The sequence below is a fragment of the Dermacentor albipictus genome, chromosome 6 (genome assembly GCF_038994185.2).
Source record: "Dermacentor albipictus isolate Rhodes 1998 colony chromosome 6, USDA_Dalb.pri_finalv2, whole genome shotgun sequence".
Lineage (NCBI taxonomy): Eukaryota > Metazoa > Arthropoda > Arachnida > Ixodida > Ixodidae > Dermacentor > Dermacentor albipictus.
Window position 1 is genome coordinate 123477615 of NC_091826.1, and position 25670 is coordinate 123503284.

The 25670-nt window shown below is 47.5% G+C and overlaps 2 protein-coding genes across 4 annotated transcripts in view; one reads left to right on the forward strand and one right to left on the reverse strand.

Annotated features, from left to right (window-relative positions):
• Nucleotides 1-11968, forward strand: part of LOC135899476 (quinone oxidoreductase-like) — a 45678-nt gene extending 33710 nt beyond the window's left edge. Inside the window, exons 7-8 of one of the 2 annotated variants that reach the window (XR_010563622.2) lie at nt 10713-11061; nt 11097-11968. Coding sequence is in view for 1 of the 2 variants with exons in the window: in XM_065428751.2 (XP_065284823.1) it covers nt 10713-10880 (168 nt within the window). In the remaining variant the exon portion in view is untranslated. Of the gene's footprint in view, nt 1-10712 lie in introns of both variants that reach the window. The other variant, XM_065428751.2, reaches the window with a different exon arrangement.
• Nucleotides 11969-12877: 909 nt separating this feature from the next.
• The window catches only part of LOC135899471 (heat shock 70 kDa protein 14-like), a 67077-nt gene continuing 54284 nt past the window's right edge, over nt 12878-25670 (reverse strand). For both annotated transcript variants that reach the window (XM_065428744.1, XM_065428745.2), the window contains exons 13-14: nt 25590-25648; nt 12878-18830 (exon numbers count right to left, since the gene is read on the reverse strand). In XM_065428744.1, the coding sequence (XP_065284816.1) occupies nt 18722-18830; nt 25590-25648 (168 nt within the window). In that variant the 3' untranslated portion in view covers nt 12878-18721. The remainder of the gene's footprint in view (nt 18831-25589; nt 25649-25670) is intronic.

Here is a 25670-nt window from a genome sequence, read left to right on the forward strand (position 1 = left end):
GGGCCCTCGCCGCACATTCAAACACACCAACTGGGACGCTTTCCGGTACGTACGAACTCAGCGTCCGCAAAGCCCCATAGACGACCTCAATACATGGACAGATACTCTGCTCCGCGACGCAGCCAACGCCACCTCCACAGTCACCCAGGAGGAGGGTGGCCCCACCCCAGATGCTAAACTCATGCATATGTGGGAGGCCCAGCGCAGCCTCCACGCTCGCTGGCTCCGACGCAAACACAACCGCCCTCTCAAGCTTCGCCTCGCTCGCCTAGAACGAGAGATCGAAGCCTACTCCACCAAACTTAGTCAGGAACAGTGGTATCAGACTTGCGACCGACTCGATGGGCAGTTGGGATGCAAGAACACATGGTTTCTGCTCAAGCACTTGCTTGATCCGACCCACACCAAGTCAGCATCACAAAAGAATCTCAACCGCGTCATACACGCGTTTCCAGGCACGAACCAGGAACTCCTCGCTACCTTGAAAGACAAATACATAAACACCTCCACCGACATTCCCACCCCCTTAAATTACAAAGGCTCCCAGAACCCAGACATGGACAGAGACATCATGGCGTCGGAAGTCCGCGCCGCTCTCAACCGCATCAAGACCACCGCGGCCGCCGGCGATGACCATATTACCAACAAAATGCTCCGCAACCTGGACGACCAGTCGGTCGCAGCACTTGCGGACCTTTTCAACCACCACTGGCATGAAGGTCGCCTTCCAGACTCCTGGAAGCATGCCAAGGTAATCTTCATACCCAAACCAGGCAAACGACTCGATATGGGCAACCTGCGGCCCATCTCACTCACGTCTTGCCTGGGGAAGGTTATGGAGCACGTAATTCTGAACAGACTCCACACTCACGCAGACAAGGAGAATCTCCTCCCCCCCACGATGTTTGGGTTCCGGGCTGGACTCTCTGCCCAAGACATCATGTGGCAGATACAACACGACATACTCGACCCGGGTCCCATCCGGGCGACACGCACCATTCTCGACCTCGACGTCAGTAAAGCGTTCGACAACGTGTCGCACGCTTCTATACTGACCAACCTCTCACAGATGAATGTAGGCACTCGCACCTACAACTACATTGCCAACTTTCTTTACAACCGCACTGCTGAACTCCACATTGGAGACCTCTGCAGTGACAAAGTCACCATGGGCACCCGGGGAACACCACAGGGAGCTGTTTTGTCCCCGTTCCTATTCAACATTACTATGCAGGGCCTTCCCACACTTCTCGACACCATACCCCACATTAAGCACTCAATATACGCCGACGATATTACCCTCTGGACAAACACTGGCTCGGACGGGGAGATACAAGATTCACTTCAACAGGCAATCGACACCGTCCACACTTACGTACAGGCAAACGGTCTCGTTTGTTCGCCCACCAAGTCTGAACTGTTAGTTATACGAGACAGACGTGTTCGCCGACCCGTCCCCGACCCTCAAGAGCCAATCACGCTTCACATTGCCACCCACCCCATAGACCCCGTACAGACCATCCGCGTGTTAGGCATGCTGGTTCAGAACAACACGCAGAACTCGGAAGCCATCCAACGCCTCCGAACCACAGCCCACCAAATCAACGGCCTAATCCGCCGCATTGCCACTCGCCGCAGGGGAATGCGGGAGACCGACCTCTGCCGCCTCACACAAGCCTACCTCATTAGTAGGATTGTCTACACATACCCTTACTACCACCTCCGCCGCAAAGACGAAGAGGCAGTAAATAGCATCATCCGCTCGGCGTACAAGGCGGCAATGGGACTGCCCCAGTCCGCCAGCACACAGCGTCTCCTTCAGCTTGGAGTATACAACACCCTCACAGAGCTGATAGAGGCACACAAGACTGCACAGGTACACCGTCTTTCTCGCACCGAACACGGTCGTTACATTCTTAATCGTCTTAATATCAACCCTACAGGTGACATCCACCCCACTGCTCCCCTCCCGACTGGAGTCTTCAGTCGGCTAGTCATCAGACCCATGGCCAAGAACATGCTACCCGGCCGTCACGATAGGCGCCGCCAACTGAAGGCACAAGCCTTAGACGTCACCTACTCCGCCGACGAACATGCCATGTACGTGGACGCGGCGAAATGCGACTGTAACACATACGTAGCCTGCGTAGCGACGCCAACCACCACTCTCATCAGTGCCGCTACAGTGCGCACACACTCCTCCACCGCTGCCGAAGAGGTTGCGATCGCGCTAGCCATCGCGGATCCCCGCACAAGCACGGTTCTCAGTGACTCTAAACAAGCCATCCAAAATTTCTCAAAAAACTCACTCTGTCTACCCGCCGCACACATCCTCCGCGGTTGCACTCTCGACAGAACTATAAGCTTAGTGTGGGTACCTGCTCACGCGGGGAACTCTGGGAACGAAGGGGTCGACCGTTTAGCCCGAGGCCTAACTAACCGGGAGGCCGGCCCCTCGAACCCAGATGCGCTCGCAGAGGCCCCCAAATCCTACGCTGAAATTACAAACTTCTATAAGGAGACGAGACGCGTGTACCCGCCTCCCCACCCCGACCTCGAACGAGCGCAAGCCACCATGCTTCGCAGACTGCAGACCGATTCAATACTCAGTCATTCTAGACTTTATTTAATCACTGGAGGGGATTATGACCCCGTCTGCACTAAGTGCGACCATGGAGTTCAGCACAATGCGTTGGCGGGCTAGTTGGTGCGAATCCATGAATACTTTGTTTAGCGCAAAACGACAGAGACAAGAAAGACGACAGGACAAGGCGCTTTGTCCTGTCGTCTTTCTTGTCTCTGTCGTTTTGCGCTAAACAAAGTATTCAAGTATTCATCGACCATGGAGTGTTCGCCACTCGGGCACACATTCTCTGGGGATGCGAGGGTAACCCTCCCCCACGATCATTACTGCCAGTTCCCTCCGAAGAGGGTTGGAACGAGCTGCTGACAAGGCAAGACAAGAAAACGCAACTCGCACTCGTTTCGTGGGCCCAAGACGTCGCCCCCACCTGGGAGCCACACTAGGCCTACCTGCCCTAACTTCCTACCCTGCAGTGGCAAAATAAAGTTGTTTCTCTCTCTCTGTAGCCAGCCCTCCTCCACAGTCTCTCCTCCTCCCTTCCATCATCCTCCCTCGCCCGGAGAGCCGACAGCGCGCATGCGCGGCGGCGGCGGAGCAGATTCGTCGGCGAGCTGGTTACGAGGCCGACGACGACGCGAAACCCAGGAACTAAAGCCCCTACATCCACGCGCCACCGCCGACCAAGCTAAGTACCGCCAACCTACCCTCCTCCACCACGCTCCTCTCCCACTCACCCCCTCAGCTTCCGGCGTCAAGCGGAACTTACGTAGCTTCAGCTTCCTGTTCCGAGTAGAAGTGACGCTATGTTTTTAGCGTTGTTTACTTTCGCGTCTACGGAGAGGCTTTAATTGCACCAGCTGCGGTTGAAACTGTTAATGCGATTCCATCCAAGAACCACCGCCTATTGTAATCGGCGATCTGGTCGTGTTCGCTGCTTCGCGTCAACCTGCGACGGGTTGTGCCTTGAGAGACAACGTACAGTGGAATGCAGTGCCTGGGTGCTTGGAGACCGCTCCCGTTTTTCGTGCATTTGGAAAACAGCGACCGCAAACTACTACTTCAGCGGCATACAACAGCTTGTCCCCTTTGAATTCTTCTTGTTTTGAAGCATACATCCCCTTCAGCCAGCACGTATGGAGGGACTTAAGTGAAGGAGTTCGCGACGCCAATTTGTACGGCAGACGCATAGAGTTTATGCTGTTGATTCTGACGTTGAACTTGTCTCGTACGGCAGATCGAAGGTAACGAACGTCCCAAGTGCGTGCACTGCGTGAAGAACTGCAATGACGTGAAGCTATGAAATATAACAAGTTCAAATTTGCGTGGAAGGCATTCAGTGACATGGTGAAAGCAAGTGTGCTTTTCTTGTGCGATATGCGCGGAGTTGTGCAGTGAATTGGTGCGTGCGCGCGTGTTGTAACGCGTGCAAAGATGTACGGCGAATTGTGTTAGTGTTGTGACGCGAGCAGATGTGTACGGCGAATTATGTTCATGTGTTGTGCCCCAGCCCATGGCTCTCCGCACTTTGTCAGAGAAAGGGGACGACAGGCAAAGCGTGCGGGCGCAGCGTACGCAAACAAGCACGTAGATGCACACGAATGACGCTTGGTGGAATGGCTAGAGCGAGCTACTCAAATTAGTACCGGTTGCTAAGCACGGGCGTCTCACCATCGTCTGCAATCACAGTGGAAATTCTCGAAGCGCAACTCCGGGAAGCGTAAACGCCGGCACCGGAAATCTTAAAACCGGACATGCCGGAACCGGAAACGCCGGAAGCGGAAATGCCGGAACCGGATTTGGTGTGAGGGGAAAAGGCGGTTGGCGGTACTTAAGAGAGCGGCGGTGGCGCGCGGATGGAGGGGCTTTACCAGGAACGGACGCCAAAGAGCCATTTGTGTAGCCAGCCCTCCTCCACAGTCTCTCCTCCTTCCTTCCATCATCCTCCCTCGCCCAGAGAGCCGACAGCGCGCATGCGCGGCGGCGGCGGAGCAGATTCGTCGGCGAGCTGGTTACGAGGCCGACGACGACGCGAAACCCAGGAACGGACGCCAAAGAGCTGCGCTCTAAAATTATTTTGCCATTATTGGTCAGAATTCAGTACATGTATTGACGTTGCTATTCCTGTTGCTGCTCATCATGTTCATACTGCTCTTAGGGATTCCTAACTATGTGTGGCCTTTCCATAGCACCATCACAACAGAAATGAAATCAGTTGCTAGGCAGGTTCTTCCTTTACATATGAAAGTGTAGTGACGTCACTCCCTGCTTCGTATGCTACAGTTGCTGCTTCCAGACAAACGCAGTAACTGTAATTTTTACCGGGAAACATTTGCGATGAACACTATGCACAGGCGAGCTTTCTCATTCTCTTTTTCTCCCCCCCCCCCCCGCATGGCTGGCGCTACTGCTTCCATGGATAGATGGATGCTATGAGCGTAACTAGATGCACGGAGGCGAGCACCATCTGGGGGTGCTGCAAGGAATTGCTGTGATTGGTTGAGTTTTTGGCTGCAGAGCCGAATAAATTCCGGTATCCTAGTCATGTAAAGCTTAGCTGTAAAACAGACCAAGGGGACACCTCACAGCATCGTGTAGTGTCCTCGCCTTTTCTTGGTTTGTCTCCTAGTCACACTGTTTTAGCCATGAATTAATAAATCGTTTGGTGAATGATCTGGTGAACTTGTGCCCCGAAGCAAAGCAATACTTATACAACAATGACAGCTGCAAACATGGTTAGCAGTTGTTGAACACTGCTGGGGTGCATTCATTATGCATGTGCCATCATGCTTTCCAAAGCAGTAGGTGGTGCTTGCATCAGTTGAGGAAAGTACTACAGTGTCTGCGTACCTAAGTACCATCCGATTATGCAGTCGATCCCGTCTTGCTACTGAAGTGACAATATTAAGTTTCCCAAGAGTCCATATGAGAGGGCCGGAAATAATGGCTCAAGTTCAGTTGGTCTGGTTTTGGTTACATGATACATTCTTGGTTCGTATGATTTCTTGGTTTATGTGCTCGCCGTAAAGATTCTTGAGAATACACTCTAACCATGTTATAACGAAGTGACATCCATCACAAAAATACCTTTCTTATGTGCCGCGTTTGTTATAAGCATATTCAGTCGATCCAGGATATATCGAACTCGAAGGGGATCGCGAAATAGTTCGATATATAGATCATTCGAAATATAAAATATACATGTCAAAAGCTTCTCTAACAACTCCACACATCTCATCTCCAGGCAGTTTCCCGATGTCATGACTAACGGGAACTTACCGATCTGTGCCTCCAAGGCGCGTAAAAAAAAAAAACAGCACGATGACCAGAGCAATTTATTTCGGAAGAAATAAATCTGTGACCTTTGCTAGCTTTTTCTTCTGCACCATCAAGTTCATTAAGCTGTCCTAAAGCTTGTTGACAGTGTCCAAATGAGAAAAGCCAGCTCCTTCCATTGTGCCACAACAGCGGCGAATGACGCTGAAAGCTGATGCAAGTTCAGCTGCAGTGCATGGTGGTTGGTCCTCTTCATCGGAACCTTCGCCGCTGCTCGAGTCTGCGTCCTCGTCACCCATGAGAGAGAGAGAGAGGAACAACTTTATTGAGCCGAGCTCGACATGTTCTTAGACGCCGTCGATGGAAGTGGTTCCCTCTTCACGGGACCCACATGCTTCCCTAGCCGCCTGGCCCATAGAGATCAGGACGAGCTGGTCTTCCAGGACGGGGCTGGTTAGCAAGGTCTCTCATCGCTCGGTAAGGGTGGTTGAGGGATGGGGTAGGGTAGTGGGGCAGGTAAGAGGTGGGGGGATTGCCTTGATGAAATCGCATACTCCAATGACGTGTTAGAGCGTGCCTAACCGAGTCTTGCAGAAATTACATTACTTCTCGTACCTTTCCGGGTACATCTTGTTTTGAAGGTAAGGTTGCGGGAAGGATCCTGCCTGTATCTGCCTGTAGATCGCTTGCTGTTCTCTGCTAAGCAATTTGTGAGGGATGGGGTAACGGGGCCTCTTTGTCTTGTAATGGTTCGTAATGTCCCTATAAAATTGTGGACTGTGGCTCACCTTCCTTTACCCGGTGTTCCATCTGGTGGGCAAGTTTGCTGCCCTCCAGCCCAGAGTGAGCCGGTGTCCATATCAACTCAACTTTCCTTTCAAGTACGTCGTGTTTACTCTTGAGAATATCTAGTGCCGCAAGAGACACCCACCCCTTTTTGTAGCTGTTATACACCTTTTGTGAGTCGGTGACAATTCTTCCCACCTTGGGCTGCGCGAGTGCTAGTGCTATCGCGGCCTCTTCTGCCACCTCCGGAAAAGACGTCTTGATGGAGGCGCAGGTTACGAGCACATCCCGCGTCGTAACTGCCAGCGTGGCATTCGATGAAAACTTCGGTAACGAAGCGTCTGTGAAGAGAGTGACCCCCTCTTCCTCTTCTACTATTTGATCTAAAGTCTCCATCAAGGCCGCTATACAAGCCGCTATACGAGCTGCTCTGCGGCCGTCGTTACGACCCGACCTCACGTTTCGAGGCAGCGGCTTACTGTCGATTTTATGCACCCACAACCTGGGCAACGGCCTCGTTTCCTTCCGCTCTGCCTCTTGCCAGCCCAACTTGGCAAGAATGCGACGTTCCGCCATAGTTTGACTGAGTCAAACTCTTTGATTAGACAGATCAGCTTCTATTAACTCTTCAACGATGTTGTGCTTGGCCAAGCTCGTCGGTCGAAGAATGCTTCGGCATGCCCAGCGCCATCTTGGTTGCCTTGCGTATAATGACGTTCAACTGGCTCGTCTTTCTTGAGTAACTTGAGGTACGGCGTCGCGTAAACGATGTGCGACGTCACAAAGGCCTGGACGAGCATCAGTGCATCGTCCTTCTTCAATCCTCTCTGTCTGTTTGTGACTCTTCTGATCATGTTCGAAATTTGTTCCATTGAAACCATGATTTTGTCGATCGACGCCCCTGCCTTGCTATTGTTCTGCAAGATGACACCCAGGATATGTGTTTGCGTGGTTGGTGTTATGGTTGTCCCATCGATGGTGATGCGGACGTCCTCTTGGTCCCCTTTCTTTTTTCTTGGCTTCATGACGAGTAACTCTGACTTCTGTGGCAAGCAACTGGGTCCGCACAATTTAGCAAACACGTGCACGGTCTTTTCCACTCTCTGAAGGGTCTCCAACCCTCCGACCCTGCTCATGATGTCCACACAGTGATATCATCTGCATAGAGAGCGTGATCGATGCCTTCTATGTCTTGAAGCAAAGCCGGGAGAGGGAGGAGTGCCAGGTTCATGCAAGCCACAATCTTCGCATCAGCGCAATCCGCTACAGCTTGCACGCCGTCATCAGTGCTGACGTAATCGGGTGCTGTAATGCCGCCTGGGAATGCCGAGAGCTCGCGAAATTCGCTGTCCAGGCATCCAGCGTTATCATGTTCACTGTCAAGACATCCATCGTCTGCAGCTACCACAAAGCTTGCTTTGTCGAAGCAGTTCACAATTGTGCTTTTCTTCACGTCGTTCCAAGCACCAGCCAGCATTTGAATGGTTCCGAGGATGTCCACCTTGAGTTTGATTCCTAAATGAAGGTTGATTAGGAGCCTCTGCACCAGTTGTCTGTACCCAACCTTAAACGCTTTCACAATGCCTTGGTCGAGAGGCTGAAGTTTTGCCATTGTGTTCAGCGGCATAAACTTGAGGGTGAACTGCTTTAATGGGCAGACGACATGATGGGCTAAACTATTGTCAAAAAGAAGACAAGCTTTGCGGCCAGACTTCTCCAGTTCGGCATCCCATGCCTGTAGCCACCTTGTTCTTGAGAATCGTACCGAGGGTGTTGCAAGGAATGCCAAACGTCGCGGCGACCGACGACTTTTTCTCGCCAGCCTCCACCCGTCAAATGATGTCCGCCTTTGTTGAAAAATCCTAATTCTTGCGTTTTTTTCGCGGCCATGGCTCCGGAACACGTGCCAAAAGTGGAAAGAAAAACGCACTGCACCACACGAGTCTCAAGTCTTCACGTTGGCCTTGTGAATAAAAGGAACAAAGCAAATCGAAAGACGCACCGCTCCGCATCTCCACACTACCACAAGCCCAAGCTACACTGACCTCGCTGCGCCAGCGGTGTCAGCCAACCAAAACCCAGGAAACGGGCGCCTGCGGTCAGCGTGGTTTCTCCCTCCCGCTTCCCTTTCACACTCAATCGCACTCCAAGTGCTCCTCGTCACGTGCCTCGCCCCTTTCTCAGAGTGCGGGGCGGCGCGCGTGAGATCGCGGGAACATCGCGAGAGCTTCGTAAGGCGAAGCGCACTTGCGGGGGTGGGATGCGATGGGAGAAGCGCACTTGCCGAGGCGCAGCTCGGCACGGAGTTCGATACATCGATATGCCGGTGCACGAGAGTTCTATATACGCGAACAATAGCGCTATACTTTTGCATGGGATTCCCAAGGGGATTTTCAACTGCTCAATATAGGCAAGAATTCGATATATCCGGGATCGACTGTATTTGTGACATGTGATATTGGTAACTCTATATATTTACTTGTTACATTCATGTTCATTATATGGAGGTTCAACAGTAAGTCATCACAATTTTAGCGATACAATTTCCCAAATAACCCTTGCTTTTTTTAAAGGGCTCCTCGCCAGGTCTGGCCATTTTGAGCAGACAAGCACCGTGCATACAATGCGTGCTAACGATCGTGTCTGCTAAATATTACATTGCTACGGGCCACGAAAAGAGCTGAAATTTCAAACCGAATACCATTTGCCCTTCTCCTCGTGGGTGCCGCGCTCCGAGCTGGAGGGATGACATATACATGCTAGTGTGTCTACGTACGCTAGCATGTGCTTTGCAGTTACGTCACTCTTAGTGACTTGCAAGAATTATCCAAAGCAACATCTGTTATTTGTGTAATCTGTTGCTTCGATAGATTCATTTAGATTTAGAGAAATAACACACACAAACCGAATGTCTGTATGCATTTTTACTTCGCAGTGCAGCAAGAGAGATGTACTTCCGTTTCGTCTGCTTGTTTCCACATCGTGCAGTCGCCCACGCTGACACCGAAACTGTCATTTTCTGCGCGATCATGCTCTATGATCCACTTGTGTCTGCCTCAGTATTCATGTACCAATGGCTTATATCGCTAGTCAGATGTCCTCGTGCACAGCTTGCAAAATCGTGCTCTGCGCTAAACGAGACAAACACAACAGGTTGCATGCGAATTCAGTGGAAGTGCGCCGCGCAGCAAAAAAGCGACGGGAAAAAAAATGAAGGTGGGGCCCGTGACCTATGCATCACATGCGTCCTTTAGGTCTGATATGGGAGAACGCAGGGAAGGAATTTTGCTTGTAGAGGCTAGACATGGCAAGTGGAGACAGTGTCTCTCTTGGCATTGATGCTTGCCTCCTGAAATCATGGGTTTGCGGCACTGAAATATTTCTATCTTGGCTATTAATGAACCAATTTGAAAAATTGTTGCGGCTGAACACTCCTTAGAGGGCATGTAATAACTTCCAGCATATAACCAAAATTCGCTATGGTACTTGGTGAGGGGCCCTTTAAGGAAATATCAGCGAGGTTCCACTGTTTATGTGACTTGGAAAAAGTTCACCAATGGTAAAAATGCTCCCTAATGCGAAGCTTGAGTGCAGCTCCATACGTATTCTCATTTCGTGATATCTTGGATGGTGTAGACAATCTGTCTCGCGAGACACTTTGCAAATGGAGTGAAGTGTGGTGCTACTGCCTCGCTAATCTGTAGATTGCGAAAACCGGCGTGCGGGTGACGTGTGCGCGCAATTCACAGCAACAACTGCTGAAAGATCTCCCAAATGACGTGTGCTACTCTGGCGTCATCTCGTAGCCACCACCGCTGCACTACGCTGTTCCTATCACCCTTTTCCTCCACTTTCTGCCTTATGGTTCTTTGCTTCTTTGTCCTTCTTTGCTTTCCTCCTTGTGTCTTTCATCCCCTGCTGCACTCTGCATTCATCTTTCGCTGTGCACATTTGGTCAGTTATGAGGGGCAATGCCAACGTTCTCTGCAGGAACGGGCATCTAAGAGCTGCGCTCTAAAAACTGCCTTCATTTTTGTCAGTATCTGATGGCACAATACAACCTTTGCAGGAAGAGTGGCAAGCCACAGCGGAAGCCGTCATCAAGGGCATCGAAGATGGCTGGCTTGATCCCGTGATGGATCGCACCTATCCACTGGGTGATGCCAAGGCAGCCCACCATGACATCATAAACTCAAAAGGTGCGAAAGGCAGACTTGTTATCAACCCAGATCTGTGATTTTAGCCACAGCCATTGCAGGCTCTTATGGCATCAGGCATTCCTGTACGTCACTGCCACATTTGTAGTTTTTTTCACTTTACGAGGCTGCAAAGCAGGGTATCAATTTGCCTGAATCGTAGCATTGCATTTTCAGTTATGTTCAATGTTCACGCCGTGCGGGAGTACACTGGGAACCAAGGTCCAAGCAGTTTAGGCTCCTGTAGTGCAGGGAAGGTTCAGCGATTTCTTAGTGAATTTTTTTAGCCAAGGTATGACCAAAATTGTGCCAAATCTATCAAAATGATGTTTTGATCAGTTGCCAGAAAGCTCTTCCTAACAAAAAGAAAGTACTCCCCTTTCAGTTTGTGATGTTGCCCGCTGGAAGCCTGTTCAGCTTTGCAGCATTCAGGAAATTCCATTCTGGGTGCCAGATTGAAACTCCATACTGCTCTCATAACAAGGAAGGAGTTCATAATGTCCATTCCAACATATCCTAACCCTATCCCTCCCCCCGTAGATCCACTATGCATGCGCAACAGACGCTGCAGCCAGTAAACATGAAATGCAAAAACCAGAGCCAACACTTGCTGGAAGTAAATCAATGAGCCATTCTTACTAGCAACTCTCCGTTAACTGCAAGTCAATGTGACAAGCTGAGCTAACCTGTGGTCATGATAGTATAGTCAAGCCTCATAACAAAGCCACTTTTGACACAAAAGTACCTTCATTATACAAATATCCATTACATTCTAATATTGGTCATAAACATTTCACATTTGCGTAGTTTTATCCAATAATTCGTTATGTTTGTATTCGTTGCGTCAAGGTTCGACTAGATCTGGCCCCCGACTAGTGGTACTCGTAGATGGTATAAAAGAATGTCAACCCAGCAAACGAGTGATTTTAGAAAGTGCTACCTGTTTATGAATTTGCTATTGACTCTCAGCTGCGAAACATGCATTACTTGATCTTTAGAGCATTTATGCACGTACATGATGCAAAATATTTAAACATATCCGTGTTATTGAAGATGCTGAATGTCTTTTTTCTGCCTGCCTTTTGTTTGTCCAACATTGAAAATAAAGCTACATTTGCTGTTTTGATGACGTGGAGTTTTACTGTGCTTTCTTTGTGATTTGACAGTTATCAATTTCACACTAAAACATGGCAGGGCAGATGTGCACAGATTTCCAACCATGGTTAATCTAAAGCCGACAGATGCGACAATCGTGATCTTGATAGCCAAGAAATCTCCAGATGAAGTTGAACTGGAATTACGAGTAAAACTGAGATATGGCGACAATGGTGATGCTTGCATGCTTTTATATCGAACTGTTTTTAGTGCTGCATCTGGCATCAGGGCCATTCCAGTTTATCTAGCAATTCCTTCCTCTGCCTGAAATTTATCTATGTGGCGATTTCCTATTACGATCCGGCATATTACGACACTGTTACCTCGACACAGTTCTGGTTATGTTAGTTTTTTTCGAAAGTTCCTTCTCATAATCTAGGACCACTGAATGTTACAAATGGGCAAGAAATATGATCATAATTGTTAGACAATTTCAGAAATTTCCTCGTAATATTTATCATGACTGTTAAAAATAGGCAAGGAGTTATTACGATTGTTAGTTATGGAAATTTTCTTCTCACAATTTAGGATCATGATTGTTACATACAGGCAAGAAGTTCGAAGAAAGAAATGGTAGCAGTCACTTTTCACTTACAATGTACTTTATTTGTAACAAGAGCAACACAGAACTTGTGTCAGAGAGACCACATTAAAGCAACTTGTGAAACCATCTGCTTTTGTGACAGCTACAATGGTGAGATTTCTACCTGCAAACTATTATCAAAGCCTGGCCACCTCTTTGAGGAGACATGTCCATCGTGTGCGTGTGTTATCAGCTATTGTGCACCTCTTGTATGTAAGTGAACAGAAATTTGGGTATTTGGTTGTACTAAAATGGCATGCATGAAACACTGACGGTACAATATAGAAGAGGAACAAATGCTGAATCTCAACTAAAGCTTTATTACACAAATGTAGATGTATACACATGGTTCTGTTTAGTAAAAAAACAAATGTATTTCAATAGTCAGTTCCATTTTGCTTCCATTGTTTACAGGATTCACTGTTGTGCTCTTATATAAGCCCCTTTTATGACGATTATACGTCCGTTCAAGAGTTCATTATAGCAGATTTTTTGCATCTGCAGTCTTGTTAAAAACGCAGTCAGAACCGATTGAGAAATTTGTCAGTGAGCTTTGTTGCACTCACAAACGTTAACTCTAAGCCTGAAATCGCAAAATATTTCAGGTGCGGGAGCAACATCAACATTCATTCCGTTTACATCGTGCCTTAAAAAGAGTGAGCCATTTCAGATATTTGCTCATCGAAAATTGTTGCTGTCAAAAAGAACAAGAGAACACACTATCTGACAACATACTGGTGTCAGATGAAATACGGGGATGTCCATCTTGGAACCATTTTCTTTGAAGGCGTACAAATGCTTCTGTTTCAGAGTAGAACAGTGCGACCCATGGAGCAAAATGACAGAAGAAAAACAAGCGCTCGGGTTCTGTTTCTTGCTTCACGGTATAAGTTTTTGCAATAAGAATAGATTAGTTAGTCCAATCTGCCACCCTTCCAAGGTGCATTCACAGTGGCAGCTGACAGAGGTTGCACAAATGACTACAACTGGCAACCAAGCAACATCTCGCAACATTCACATCAGCAAACACGACCTGCCATTTGTAGGCGCGTGAACAAGTTTGCATCCAGATTATTAAACAGAGTATAAAAAAAAAGATGACATCAAGAGAGACGTCCAGTATTCTTTGTGTCCTGTCTACCATAAAAACAACATTCTCCCCAATTTAGAAAAATTCACTCCAAGCTACACACATATGCTATCTTGTACATGCTTGCCAATCATTAGTTTTCACTTATTATTCTTGTTCCCTATGTGTTTTGATGGCGATATTGATGTAACTGCAGTCAAGCCAAGCTAGTTGATGGCTATACAAATTGCATTCCTACTAGAAGTGACAAAATCGCATATACAAAGGAAGAAAACAGAAAGGACGAGCTGATTCCATCTAATTGACGTTTTTTTTGCGTGTGTGCATGTTTTCATCAGATTTCCCAGCCAATGTGAATGCAAGACTCACTGAAGGTCTGTTTAGTTTACATGTTCAAGTGGAGTTAACATACCCTGATGGTGCCAGTGTCTCAGGCAAAGAAAGAGACAGAAGTATTTATTTCTATGTCACAAATGTGGCCATGGCAATGCACCTCCATTTGCATATTCCAACTTGCTGCTTTGACACGCTCCTGAATGGTTCAGCAGCTCTGCAACTACCGTCGGACTTGAAGAACCGAACAGTGAACGACTGCCCTAAAACGGTCACTTTTCGACCACAGTCGCCATGTGCGACCAAGGTGGTCGCACGACTCTTCAGTGTGCAATGTGCTCTAGCACACTTGACACATATCAACAAATTCTGCAGGACAGGTCCAACCAAAAATATCTAATCAGAAGCACCAACAAAATGTCAGTTTTGTTGAAAACAGGTACAGAGCAAGATGAAAATTTGAAGTATCAACACTAGTCAATTAAGGAATGTCTCTAGATCTAGAGCCAACGCTCATATGTCAGAACACTGGCTCCAGAAACAAGAAACAACCCGTCTTTGACCACTGTTAATCAGATCACATTCATTAGTGCTTCCGAATTTACCGTATTTGGACATAAATAATGCGACCACGAATGTAACGTGAGGAGGGACTTTTGGTCTCTCAAAGAAAAAAAAGAAAAAGGTATTACTGTTATGAAACAGTGATGTCGCAAACTGGAAAAGCCGCATAAAAGCACATGCCCAGACTGCTCTATTATTACAGTCGAATCTCGATAATTCGAACTCGAAGGGGCCCGAAAATTTGTTCGAATTAAAGGAGGCTAATTGAATGGAGGACTTACATCAGTGGCATATGTGCACTGAGCTAACACATAAGCGAGAAGTTCTACAACATTTATTCACACGCATTTACAAATTACGGTCAGTTATTCGGCGTATCGGTGCTCATACTGCGAGGGGAGGCGGCGGGTGCACGCATGTATAATAAAAGGAAACATGTCCAGCGACAATTGCCCCTTCGAACGTTTGGTATGCAGCACCACGTAAGACTGCTGTATCGGGGCGAAGTTGACTTTCGGGAACCGGCGTTATGCAATACGCTGTTCTTTCCGCACTCCGAAGACATTGACGAGGATTACAAAGGCGATGGCGGCGCCATTGCCAACAGCGGCGAATTGTTTCAATGAAAAACACAGCGCCGAACTGCAAGAAAATTGGTAGGGAACGTCGAAGTAGCTAGGCCTAGCGTCGCCGCGGAGCGGCTACTGCTGACAGCGGATCTACGTGCGAGAGTGCCGGCTCGAGGCGGCACGACACTCAAATTGGCGGTGGCGGTGGCTTCGATTAATGCCATTTCGGGCCTGCGGTCACGGCAAAAAAGTCCGGAAAGTCGGACGGCGGTTTGTTAAGTCAGAAATTTGAGACGTTCTCGATGGGGTACATGGCGGTGCCGGGACATAGCAGACGTCACTAACCCGTCACGAACACAAGTCATCGGTGATGCGCGCCTGCGCACAAATTTCCGCCACGGCTCTCTTTTTTTTTTTCTTCGCGCGCGGCGTTGACAAGTCTCTCCTAAGCTTTTCCTCCATGGCGGGGTCAGAGGAATGCTAGTCGGAGGCGCCGCCGCGTGTTTTGGCGCGCTGCAGAGAGCATTGTCGAAGCGCAGTAGGTTTGAGTTAACCGACGCAAATGTTTGCGTGTTCGAATTACCGGGCGTTTTTGCCCATTGGAATACACATGGCTTTGACGGGACCACAGCGTCAGTTTGAATAAACCGAAAGTTCGAATTAATCATGTTCGACTTAACTAGATTCGACTGTATATACCTGTCGTCGCAAAATAAAGCGATAGGGTGAGTGTATGCACTATTTACTCGTTACTGCCGACGTCAGTGTCAGTGAGAACAGTGTCATTCTCCATGCCTCTAAGGTCATTGGACGGGCAGCACTTCAGAAAAGCCTGCGGCACAACTGTACACGGCAAAGCTTCAAACACGGCTATGTGCACAATAGCTATTGCGGTGATGCCTGGTGGTTTGGTGCCATGCAGTTTGAAGTGCCAGGAAAGAAAAAAGAAGAAACAGTGTCACAAACCCTGAATATAATGCGAGGCATTTTTTAAGCTGAAATTTAAAAAGAATTGTGCAAATATGGTAATATTTAAGGCAATATCTAGGCATATACAATGTAAATGCAGTACCTGAAAGAGGTAGGTTCATGTGTAATAAAACTATAGCAGAGAGTGTGCATCTGTATTTTTCCTTTCTTGAAGTATGTGTTCTATGCACACTGTTACACCACGAGCCCCCTTACAGCCAGACCGCATTCGTAACAAAGTGAAACCTCTCAGCTGACAAACAATGCGGCAGAGGACAGGCACTATTAAGAAGGGACGGGGTGTCGGCTCAGATTTTGCAACAGTGGGTGCCTCTTTCAAAGGTACCAACTATGCAGCCGCTTCTTGGTACAGAAAGTAGTGTAGAACCCAACAGTTTCACAACCTATAAGTAGTTTGTGTAACAGGCACATTGTGCATGTTTGCAGTTTCGTGCCTTTTCTGGACTGGCATTTCGTACTTCCATGGTAAAAAAAACGTATTAATTTCGTGAACTCTGCTAAAATTAAATCAGTACTGGCCCATTTCCGAAGTTGTTGATACTCTGTTACATGCTTCTCGGACGTGAAAGGATAGCAGTTAACTAGGGCGACGGTTGGGAAACACTTATGAGATACAGCTGAACCCACTTATGACATTACCGGTTTTAACAAAATTAAAATGCACAGCTACAGGACCATGAACTTTTTGTGTGTGCATGGTAAAACAGCCTGCTCGCTGCAATGTTGCCACACCGCGTTATTGGTTATAACAGTTAAATCTGGCTACTGGGTGTCTGTGCGAAAAAGAAAACATGAAATCCAGAAAAAAAGATACTCAACAGCTGGTGCCTCGTGTACACCTGTCGCATCACCACCCTCGCACCACCTCTTTCCCATCTCACTGACTGCCCCAGCAGGCATCTATGACTGTCGGCACAGTCGACTCGCGTTTTCAGGGGGGTGGAAGGGAGATGGGAAAGAGGCATGTGAGGCTGGTGCAGTGAAGGTGCCCGCCACACAGGCAACAGCAGAACATAGCGAGTTTTTTTTAATCCAGGATTTCGTGTTCCTTTTCATTTTGAGGCAGACACCCATTAGCCAGATTTAATTGCTATAACCAATAACACAGCATGGGAACATTGTAGTCAGCGATTCATTTTACAGTGCTGTGGCTGCTCATTGTTATTCTGATATTACTGTTGAAACCAGTACTGCTATCAGCGGGTTCGGCTGAATAAAGGTTCTGGAGTGTAAGCAAGGGTGACAAACGCAAATGGTGTGGTAAATAGTTAGCAGAGTGCTGGAATGTTACATTAGTGGCATCTTCGACTGGTCACCTCCATCCTTCAATTCAGGGTCGGGCAGACCCACCTTTCCTCGAGCTCAGATGGAGAGAACAAGCACGCAAGCTGAATGTGTAACATGCTCTTAGAGGAGGAAATGACAGAAATGAAACCACGTGACTAAAGAAAAGATTATATTTCATGTTGAAGCCTTGTGCCAAAGGTCTCGGCATGCTCCCGACAGAAAAAAAAAGCGGCGGACACACTGATGAAACGAGCATTCGTTGCGACTCCAGCATGCAGAGGCCTGGATTACAGCCAACTGTCACTAATACAGGCAATACTGCAACGCTACGCTGTGATCATGTGACGACTGCTCCAACAACTAGACTCTGAGCACCTGAGAGTACTCAGCACGAGAGGAGTGATTGAAAAGAACCAGCTGAATGTAAGGCATGCTCTTTTTAAACCAGTCAAATACAACGCTGCTCATGAGAGTAGTCTAGAGCACTTCAAAATGACCAGCCGAAGATGCCATTGAATGCCATAACATCTCGCATTCAATGCAACCATCCCTTCAATGGAGAAAAACAGGAAAGCATCCAAATTGGTTCAAAACAAATTTTTATAAAATGACATAAGACAAGAGTTCAGCCTTGTTGTGTGCGTAAACAGCGCAAGGCACCAAGAAACTTGAATTTGTGTCACATTGTTTAATGTGTGCTTGAGACGATATGCGAGACTTGGACCGAGCCTATGAGAGAGAGCAACAAAATGGGGAGGATCTTCTGCAACGCATTAAATGCTAGCGCTAGCAGTAGTCATCATCTGCATAACCTGGTCTTTCACCTCTCACCAGTCTGAAGCTTAGAACAAAAAAGGCTAGTGGCCTTGGACCACACAACGTAATTTTGTCAATTATATGCTCTGGTCCTCAATGCTCGTGCCTTTAAAAGCTTTTGGCAGATGGCGGCATATTTTGCTTTTCACAGAGCCCTGCCTAACGCATAACTGTATTTACACAGAAAAAAAAAATCAAACAAACAAAACAAACAAAACTGCCAGCCAACAAGCAGCATGAGTACGCTCACACTGCATACCTTACAAAACACATCACGACGTGGAGACTAACTTACAAAAACACTTCTCCCAGGGCACTCGGCGTTGCTTCTGTCGTCAAGTTTCACGCATCACAAAGGGCACCGACACCCGTGCCGCTGACTGGTGAGGAAAAAAAAATTCACAGGCAGGGAGGCCGGCGAAAAACACGTTCAGTGACTATGACAGCCAAGCAGGGCTGCTTAAGCAAGAAACCTAAGTTAAAAAAGCCGCATCGTCAGCTTCCGGAAGCTTCTGCTGTGGCAGTCGTGGTTGTTGGATCCAGCGTAACAGACTCAGTGCGGCCATTGTGCTTGTCCGTGCATGAAATGTGGACTGACCCATCGCTGAAATAAAGAATAGGGACCAATTAGAACAATCTGAGTGATGGTTTTGAATGTCCAAAAGTGACACAGATTCTACAAGAGACGACACTGTAGCTAAGAGCTTGTGATTAATTATGACAACGTAATGTACCGTATTTACACGATTGTAAGTCGACCACTCTTTTAAAATTTGAAAATCTGAAGTGGGGAGTCGAAACTAAAACATGGCACCGCCAAAAAAGTGAGTGAGACCAACAACTACAACGTAGTTACGTAGATTGCGAAATTACGCCAACCGGACATGCCAAAAAAGCCTCCCGACAGCTGCGTGTGATTGGGTGCATTCGGCGTGGGCTGCTGTTCCACAAGATGTCGTGGTGTGGTCATTTGCCAAATGTGAAATTTCGCTGTACGACGATGCACTGTGGGACCGTAGCAACGATGACGATGACAGTACTAGTGAAAACGAGTAGTAGTCCAGTGACCATGTCAGCTACTAATAAATTTTCGTTATGAAATGCACCCTCGGGTATGCTCTGTATTTTTTTTTTTCCCTATCAAGCGATATGGGGGGGGGGTCTACTTACATTCGAGTCGACTTAGTCAGGTAAATACGGTAATTTAATTTGCACTTAACATTTAATGCACAAGCAAAATGCACATGGTGCAAGCAAGCAATACTGGCAATATGAAAATGAACAGAGGTGCCAGGAAAGAACCGAAAGTGAACAAGTCCAGTACAGGATATAAAGAGCATGTCTACCTTCAGCCTTCAGCACATCTACACTGCAGCATCTTAAGCAAAATGGACATACAATGCACACATTACATCACCGTAGACTTCCGTTAATTCGATCCTGACGGTACCGACGAAACTGGTGGAATTATCTCGCGGGTCATATTAAAAGAAAATGACAGAAAAAATATGCAGCGACATTTCACTTTGTGAACGCGGGTGACCCAGAAGACTACGGGTGCTATAGTGCACACGGTGCTATCGGCCCTTGTTATGCCTAGATGCCTACACTGTCTGCACTACAGACTTTATTCCAAGACGGGGCTCCTGCGGCCGCACCATACGCAGCAGCCACCAGAATAGAACGCCCCCTTCTAAACATTTGCTTACCAACTAAATTAACTAGCATGGCGTCAATGTGCACAGGCAAACAGGAACACTTCACACTTGATGAACGTGGACACTCGCTTCCGAAATGCTGGCATGAGGAATTGCGGCAGCAACAGCAAGCGAAGTGATGCTTCAATGCAAACTGAGGAGTGAGAACACACAAAGCAACGTACACTCAAAGCTACGAGCCGTCGACCCACCTAGACTGTGGCCTCAAAGCAGATCGCTTTTGAGACAAAGCCCTGCGACCGCATGAGGCCGAAATAGAATGGGCGCCAGCCGGGACCATCAGTTGAGATTGAATTTACTGTAACTGAATTAACAGGAGTCTACTGTATCTGCTTGAATATCTGTATGTGGAGTGCAGCAAACAACCTCCACTTCTAGCACTCAACTTTTAGGAGTTTCAGTTGGCATAAAATTTTGGAACATATTGTAAGCACAACATTGAGCAAGATGATTACTGTACTTATTTGAATATAAGGTGAGGTTTTTCACCAGAATCCTTAGCTTTTAAGTCACCCCCTCACCTTGAAGATGAATTTTGCCTTCAAGTGTGGCTTCACAACAGAGGAAATTTCAACTTACAGTATGGTTTTACAGTAGCACGCCCTGCGATCCCGTGAAGCCACACCTAAAGGCAAAATTTGCATCCTACCCAAACTCCGTGGTGTGTTCAAGCTTCCTTCCACCTATTTCTTGGTTGCCATATTATGTTTTGGCTGTGTGAGTAATCTAAAATGAAAAAATTCGCAGTTCCATCTGAAAGGTGAAGCACTGATTGCTATAGCAAATTAGTAGATAGCTGTACAAAGTAATGACAGTAGTTTTATTGGCTGTATAAACTTGTAAATATTCGCTTACTAACTAAATTAACAATGATAGAATGTTTGGCGTAAAAGTTCTGCGGAAAGCCACAAGGTGGAGAGAATTAAGGGAATATGAGACATCCATCCATTCGTAGCAAGTGCTACAAAGAAAACTCATATGGATTCCTAGAAGAAAAGCCTCGCAGTTCAAAAAAAATTCGTCCTGATCCAGGACTCGAACTCGTTAAGTAGAGACGTACAGCAGAGAACTGCTCTCTCTCAATGCAGCTCAGTGTTTCAAACGCAGAGTAGGTAGTGCTGCCAATGACTATGTCTTCATCACCTTTCTGGTTCTCTGCAGCTCCGTAGTCCACTTCCAGCAATGAATGACATGCCTTAACAACACCTGGGCGCACAAATCTAGTCAGGAAATCCTCGAAAAGGCGGTTCAAGAGGGCCCTCAGTTCATGAATCTGAGGAGCCTGTGCCTGAAGAAGGCAATTTGCCTTCTTAAAAAAGCGGTATAACATTTTGGAGAAAAAGACAGCATGCCCTGTTTAGCTCCGATGACAAAAAATAAGGACAGGCGCTCCTCACAGGTCACGTGGCTGGCTTCCCCAAAATCCTTGGTATGAAGTAGCAGTTTTTTTGCTTGAGGTCCAGAATGAGCTCCTTTCTTCTTTAGCGAGAGCTCATTGCCGTCAGTGCTTTTTTTCCCGACACCTGCAACAGTCTTGTGAAGATGTGTAGCAGACTTTGGGGTCAGTGCAGGGTTCTTGGGGGTTTGTGAGGAAGTCTTCAGAATTTGGTGTGACCCCAAAACAAGCTCTGCTTGTTGCACTGCTTTGTTTCAGATAAAAAAAAGCTGAGTGCTGGTTTCCACTGGTCGAGCAGCCTCTTCAAACACTTTCCCAACGACAGCCAACGTGGCGGCGAATGCTTCAACATTTTTCTGACCACGGCGTCATGAATTCTTTGGAACTCTTTAAGTCGATCTTCCCGTTTCGAGCTTTTATCTAGGTAAAGAAAAATCTCAACCAAAACCTCATCAACGGTTTACAGGAAGACATGAAGCTCCTTTTTGGGAGGCCAAGTTGATGAGATGGCATGGGCAACCAACCCCTATCAAACCTGGTTGAGCCTGCATTTGCAGAACAATTGACGTCGTCTTTGTTTGTCCACAGGCGTAGCGTTTCGCTTCTTCGCACTTGGGGAACATCTTCCGGAAAAGAGGTCCGGCATGATCGCTGACACTCAGCAGGACGTTGTGTTCAACTAAAAATGCTCTGAAGAGGCATTCTGCACGAATCACACCGAGGTCGTTGTCGCTGCGTACAAAACCTGCTAGGCTTGGCTGGCTGTCCGTGACTCGCACGTATCCCTGATGCTTTTTTGAAGCGATGTGGACCTACATGTCAGACTTGCCATCATGCGAGATGGTCACATCACAGGCACAAGTGGTGCAGAATCCGAACTTCTCTCCTTTCTTCGATGGCATAAAGCACGGAAATTCTGCCATTTACAATTTTAAAAACACTTGGAAGTACTGTCGGGGCTTCGAGCATGCCAGTGCACTGCGAAGCCGATACAGGCCGGAGTTGCACTGCGTCCGACGCGGCAGCTAGTCACACAAAAGGCGAGGCCAACACTGCAGTGACTGAAGCTGACTAAAGTCTAAACCCGCGTGCCCGGGCAAACAAAGGCAACAGCATGGCAACAGGTTTGCGGAGGCGCTAGAGGCGATATCTGCACCATCGAGCTTTGGATATGAATACGTGACCCCCATAAAAGACAACAGAAGTCACTACAACCTTGCAGCTGCTGGTGATGATACCATGCATACATATTGCCCTCTCGCGGTGGCACAAGGTACCAAGTTGTCGTTTTACTACCCTATCACATTGCTTTTTTTTGTGCAAATAAAATGTGTTCCATAAAATTCCAAGAAGATTCGCACTTCGTAAGACTGCTTGAAATTTGCACATTTTACGGAAAATTCGGAAGAGTTGGCAGGTATGCTGTACTCCTTAATGCGAAATTTGAGCGCAGCTCTATATGTGTTTTCATTTTGCGTGTGAATATCTTGTATTACAATTACAGTAGAACCACGCTATTACGTTGCTCACTGGTGCGTTCTCCCGGCTGCTATGTCGTTTTCATCCGGTCCCGGCATAGCTTCCATAGGATCCAATGTATAAGGAACCCCGAGGTTACGTAGTAGCTGTGAAAACATTCCCGCATGATACGTCGCAACTTAGTACCCTGAACCCACCTGGGCTAAAGTTGGCAACGCGCTCCAACCGCCATTTTGGCTTTTGACAAGTTTTGGCCGGGCTTGGCTATGGAACTGGCTGCAAGAAGCCGCACGCCAGTTCGAGAGGCCGCCACTAGACGGCCATTCGTGAAAAATGCTCTTACTATCATCACTGTGATTATGGTCACCGCATGGTTGTTGGACGGGTCGACTCGCGGAGGAAGGAAACTCGGGAGAGGTCCTGACATCACTCTTTGTGAAGCTAAAGTGAAGCCAGAAGTTGGCGTTGCTCATGGGGTTGCTACGCCTATCGGGCCAGCTCTCCTCTCTTGTTTACATTTCTCGTGAAACCACGCCACGCTACGCGCAACCGGGCTGCTCGGACGCGCGCGCTCCGCAGCAATACTAAACAATTGTTAGCATGTTAGCATGATTACTCCAAAGAGGGCAAAATTTCCCGCGGATATTCCTTCGCCTGTTGCCATTGCTGTGGCGCGGTGACGAGGAGGAGCTCGAGCCGCATGTTGCCGGGGAGTTGCCAAATCCTAGCTTTGGAGAAGCCGTCGCGGCTCTGGACCTCCTCTGCAGGTACGTCGCACCTCACAGCGATGCTGACAGCAATGCGGCCTTCCAGGCTATTGAGAAACGTGTGGTGATTTCTAGCGAGCGAAAGAAACAGCAAGCCACCATTCCAGACTTTATTAAGTCCTAAGCACACTCTGTGGAATAAATGGTCTATAGTTGAAGCTGCACTTTTTTCATTCATTTTCGGAGCTTTCCTCACTGTTGCGTTTTCCCGGCTGTTACGTTTTTTTTCCTCGGTCCGGTGAAAAACGTATGAACGGGGTTCCACTGCATAAAGGTACATATTATAAGACACTAACAAACACTGACACCAAGGACAACATAGGGGAAATTACATGTGCTTAATAAATGAAATAAAGAAACGATAAATAATGGAAATCAAAGTGGATGAAAAAAAAAAACAACTTGCCGCAGGTGGGGAATGATCCCACAACCTCCGCATTTCGCGTGCGATGCTCTACCAATTGAGCTACTGTGGCGCCGTTTCCCTATCCACTTTCTTGGGAACCACAGGTACATGGTTTACGTTAGGAAGAGAATGCTGTGACTAGTGTGGCTGGCGCGGACAATCTGTATCATGCGGCACATTGCAAGCGAAGTGAAGTGTGCCATGCCTGCATCGCTAATCAGGAGATCGCGATAGGCAGCGCGTGGGTGACGCGCGAGTGACGCGCGGGTATGATTCACAGCAGCTGCCGCCAACAGACTTCTGCTCATGCAGCACTTTGTTTCCATATATGGTATCAGTGGACGCGCTCGCTGCATGCCAGTTCGGTGGCGTCATCGTTGAACAGACAACAGCATGCTACTCTGGCGCCATCTCGTAGCGGTTGCCGCCGTAGAGCCTGCCTTGGGAGGCACTATGCTTTTCTTCTCACGCTTCCACCATACTCTCTTCCCCGCTTTCCTCCTTGTGCTCGCTTCGCTATCGCCGTCTTTTATACCCCACTGCCCTCTGTGTTCGCTCTTTCATCCTTCACTGTGCTCGTTCGCTTGTTTATGCTGAGGGATGCCAATGCTTAACACAGGAACGGCGAGGTGCCTAAGAACTGCACTCTAAAAAGGTAAGTGTGCTGTTCTCACATTGTAGAAGCACCTCAGAAGCGATACATCATTTTTATTGCAGCTACTCCAGTTTACATACAGGTATGATCAAAAGGGACTGCCCCGCTAGAAAGGGCTTCTTGATTTCACGAATTATAGGTTTCTCACCACTGGATAACATTTTGACAGGCACCAGTCTCATACGTTCATGAATGTATTATGAACATGCCTGCCTTCCTTTCTTTTTTTATTTGTACAAGCACCTGCAGCACCACAAGGGCATTATTGCAGGGGTGGACAATTGGAGGAAAATGAACATGTGACAAAAACTTAAAACAGCTAAGCACAGGTGGTAAAAGTAACAAAATACGTAACGTCGATGAGTCATCTCGACGGCAAAATGGCTTTCAGTGAACTGCGGTGCAAAATTGCAACACAGAAATGGAAGGGGTACACTATCGCATGAAGCGCAATGCCAGCCAAATTATATGAAGTAAACGGGATGATATTATGCTACGGCAGACCGCGAGACAATAAAGACAGAAACTCTGAACACGTTTTACATTCACCAATGCTTTTGGGAAGCCTATTCCAGTGTGCGGAAGCATGTGGAAAAAATGGACATGTATTCTAATGAAACATACTGAAAGCAGCACTAATAGAGCAGCCACTTCTAAAATGACAGCAAGCTTGTTTCCATATCCAAATGAGGTGACAGTTGAGCCACAAGCACAGGCAATGCTTGAATGAAAAGCTACAGAGCGCATGCTTAATCTGAACTGAAACGCGTCGGTTTTTCTTTTCGGTCTCTAGAGTGAAAAAAATTTCATGTTCCAATTCAGTTCTCACAAAAATAAAAAAATTTTCGGTTTTTGGTTCAGTTCTGCGTTATTACCCTGGCTACAAGTGGCATAGATGCAAGTACTACATCATTGTGCACACAGGAATGTTTGGTAACTTACCTGCGGATGCTCACGCTAGCAACAAGTTTAGACTCCTCCTCCAATCCATCCATGCAGACCTGCAAGTGCACAAACACCAAG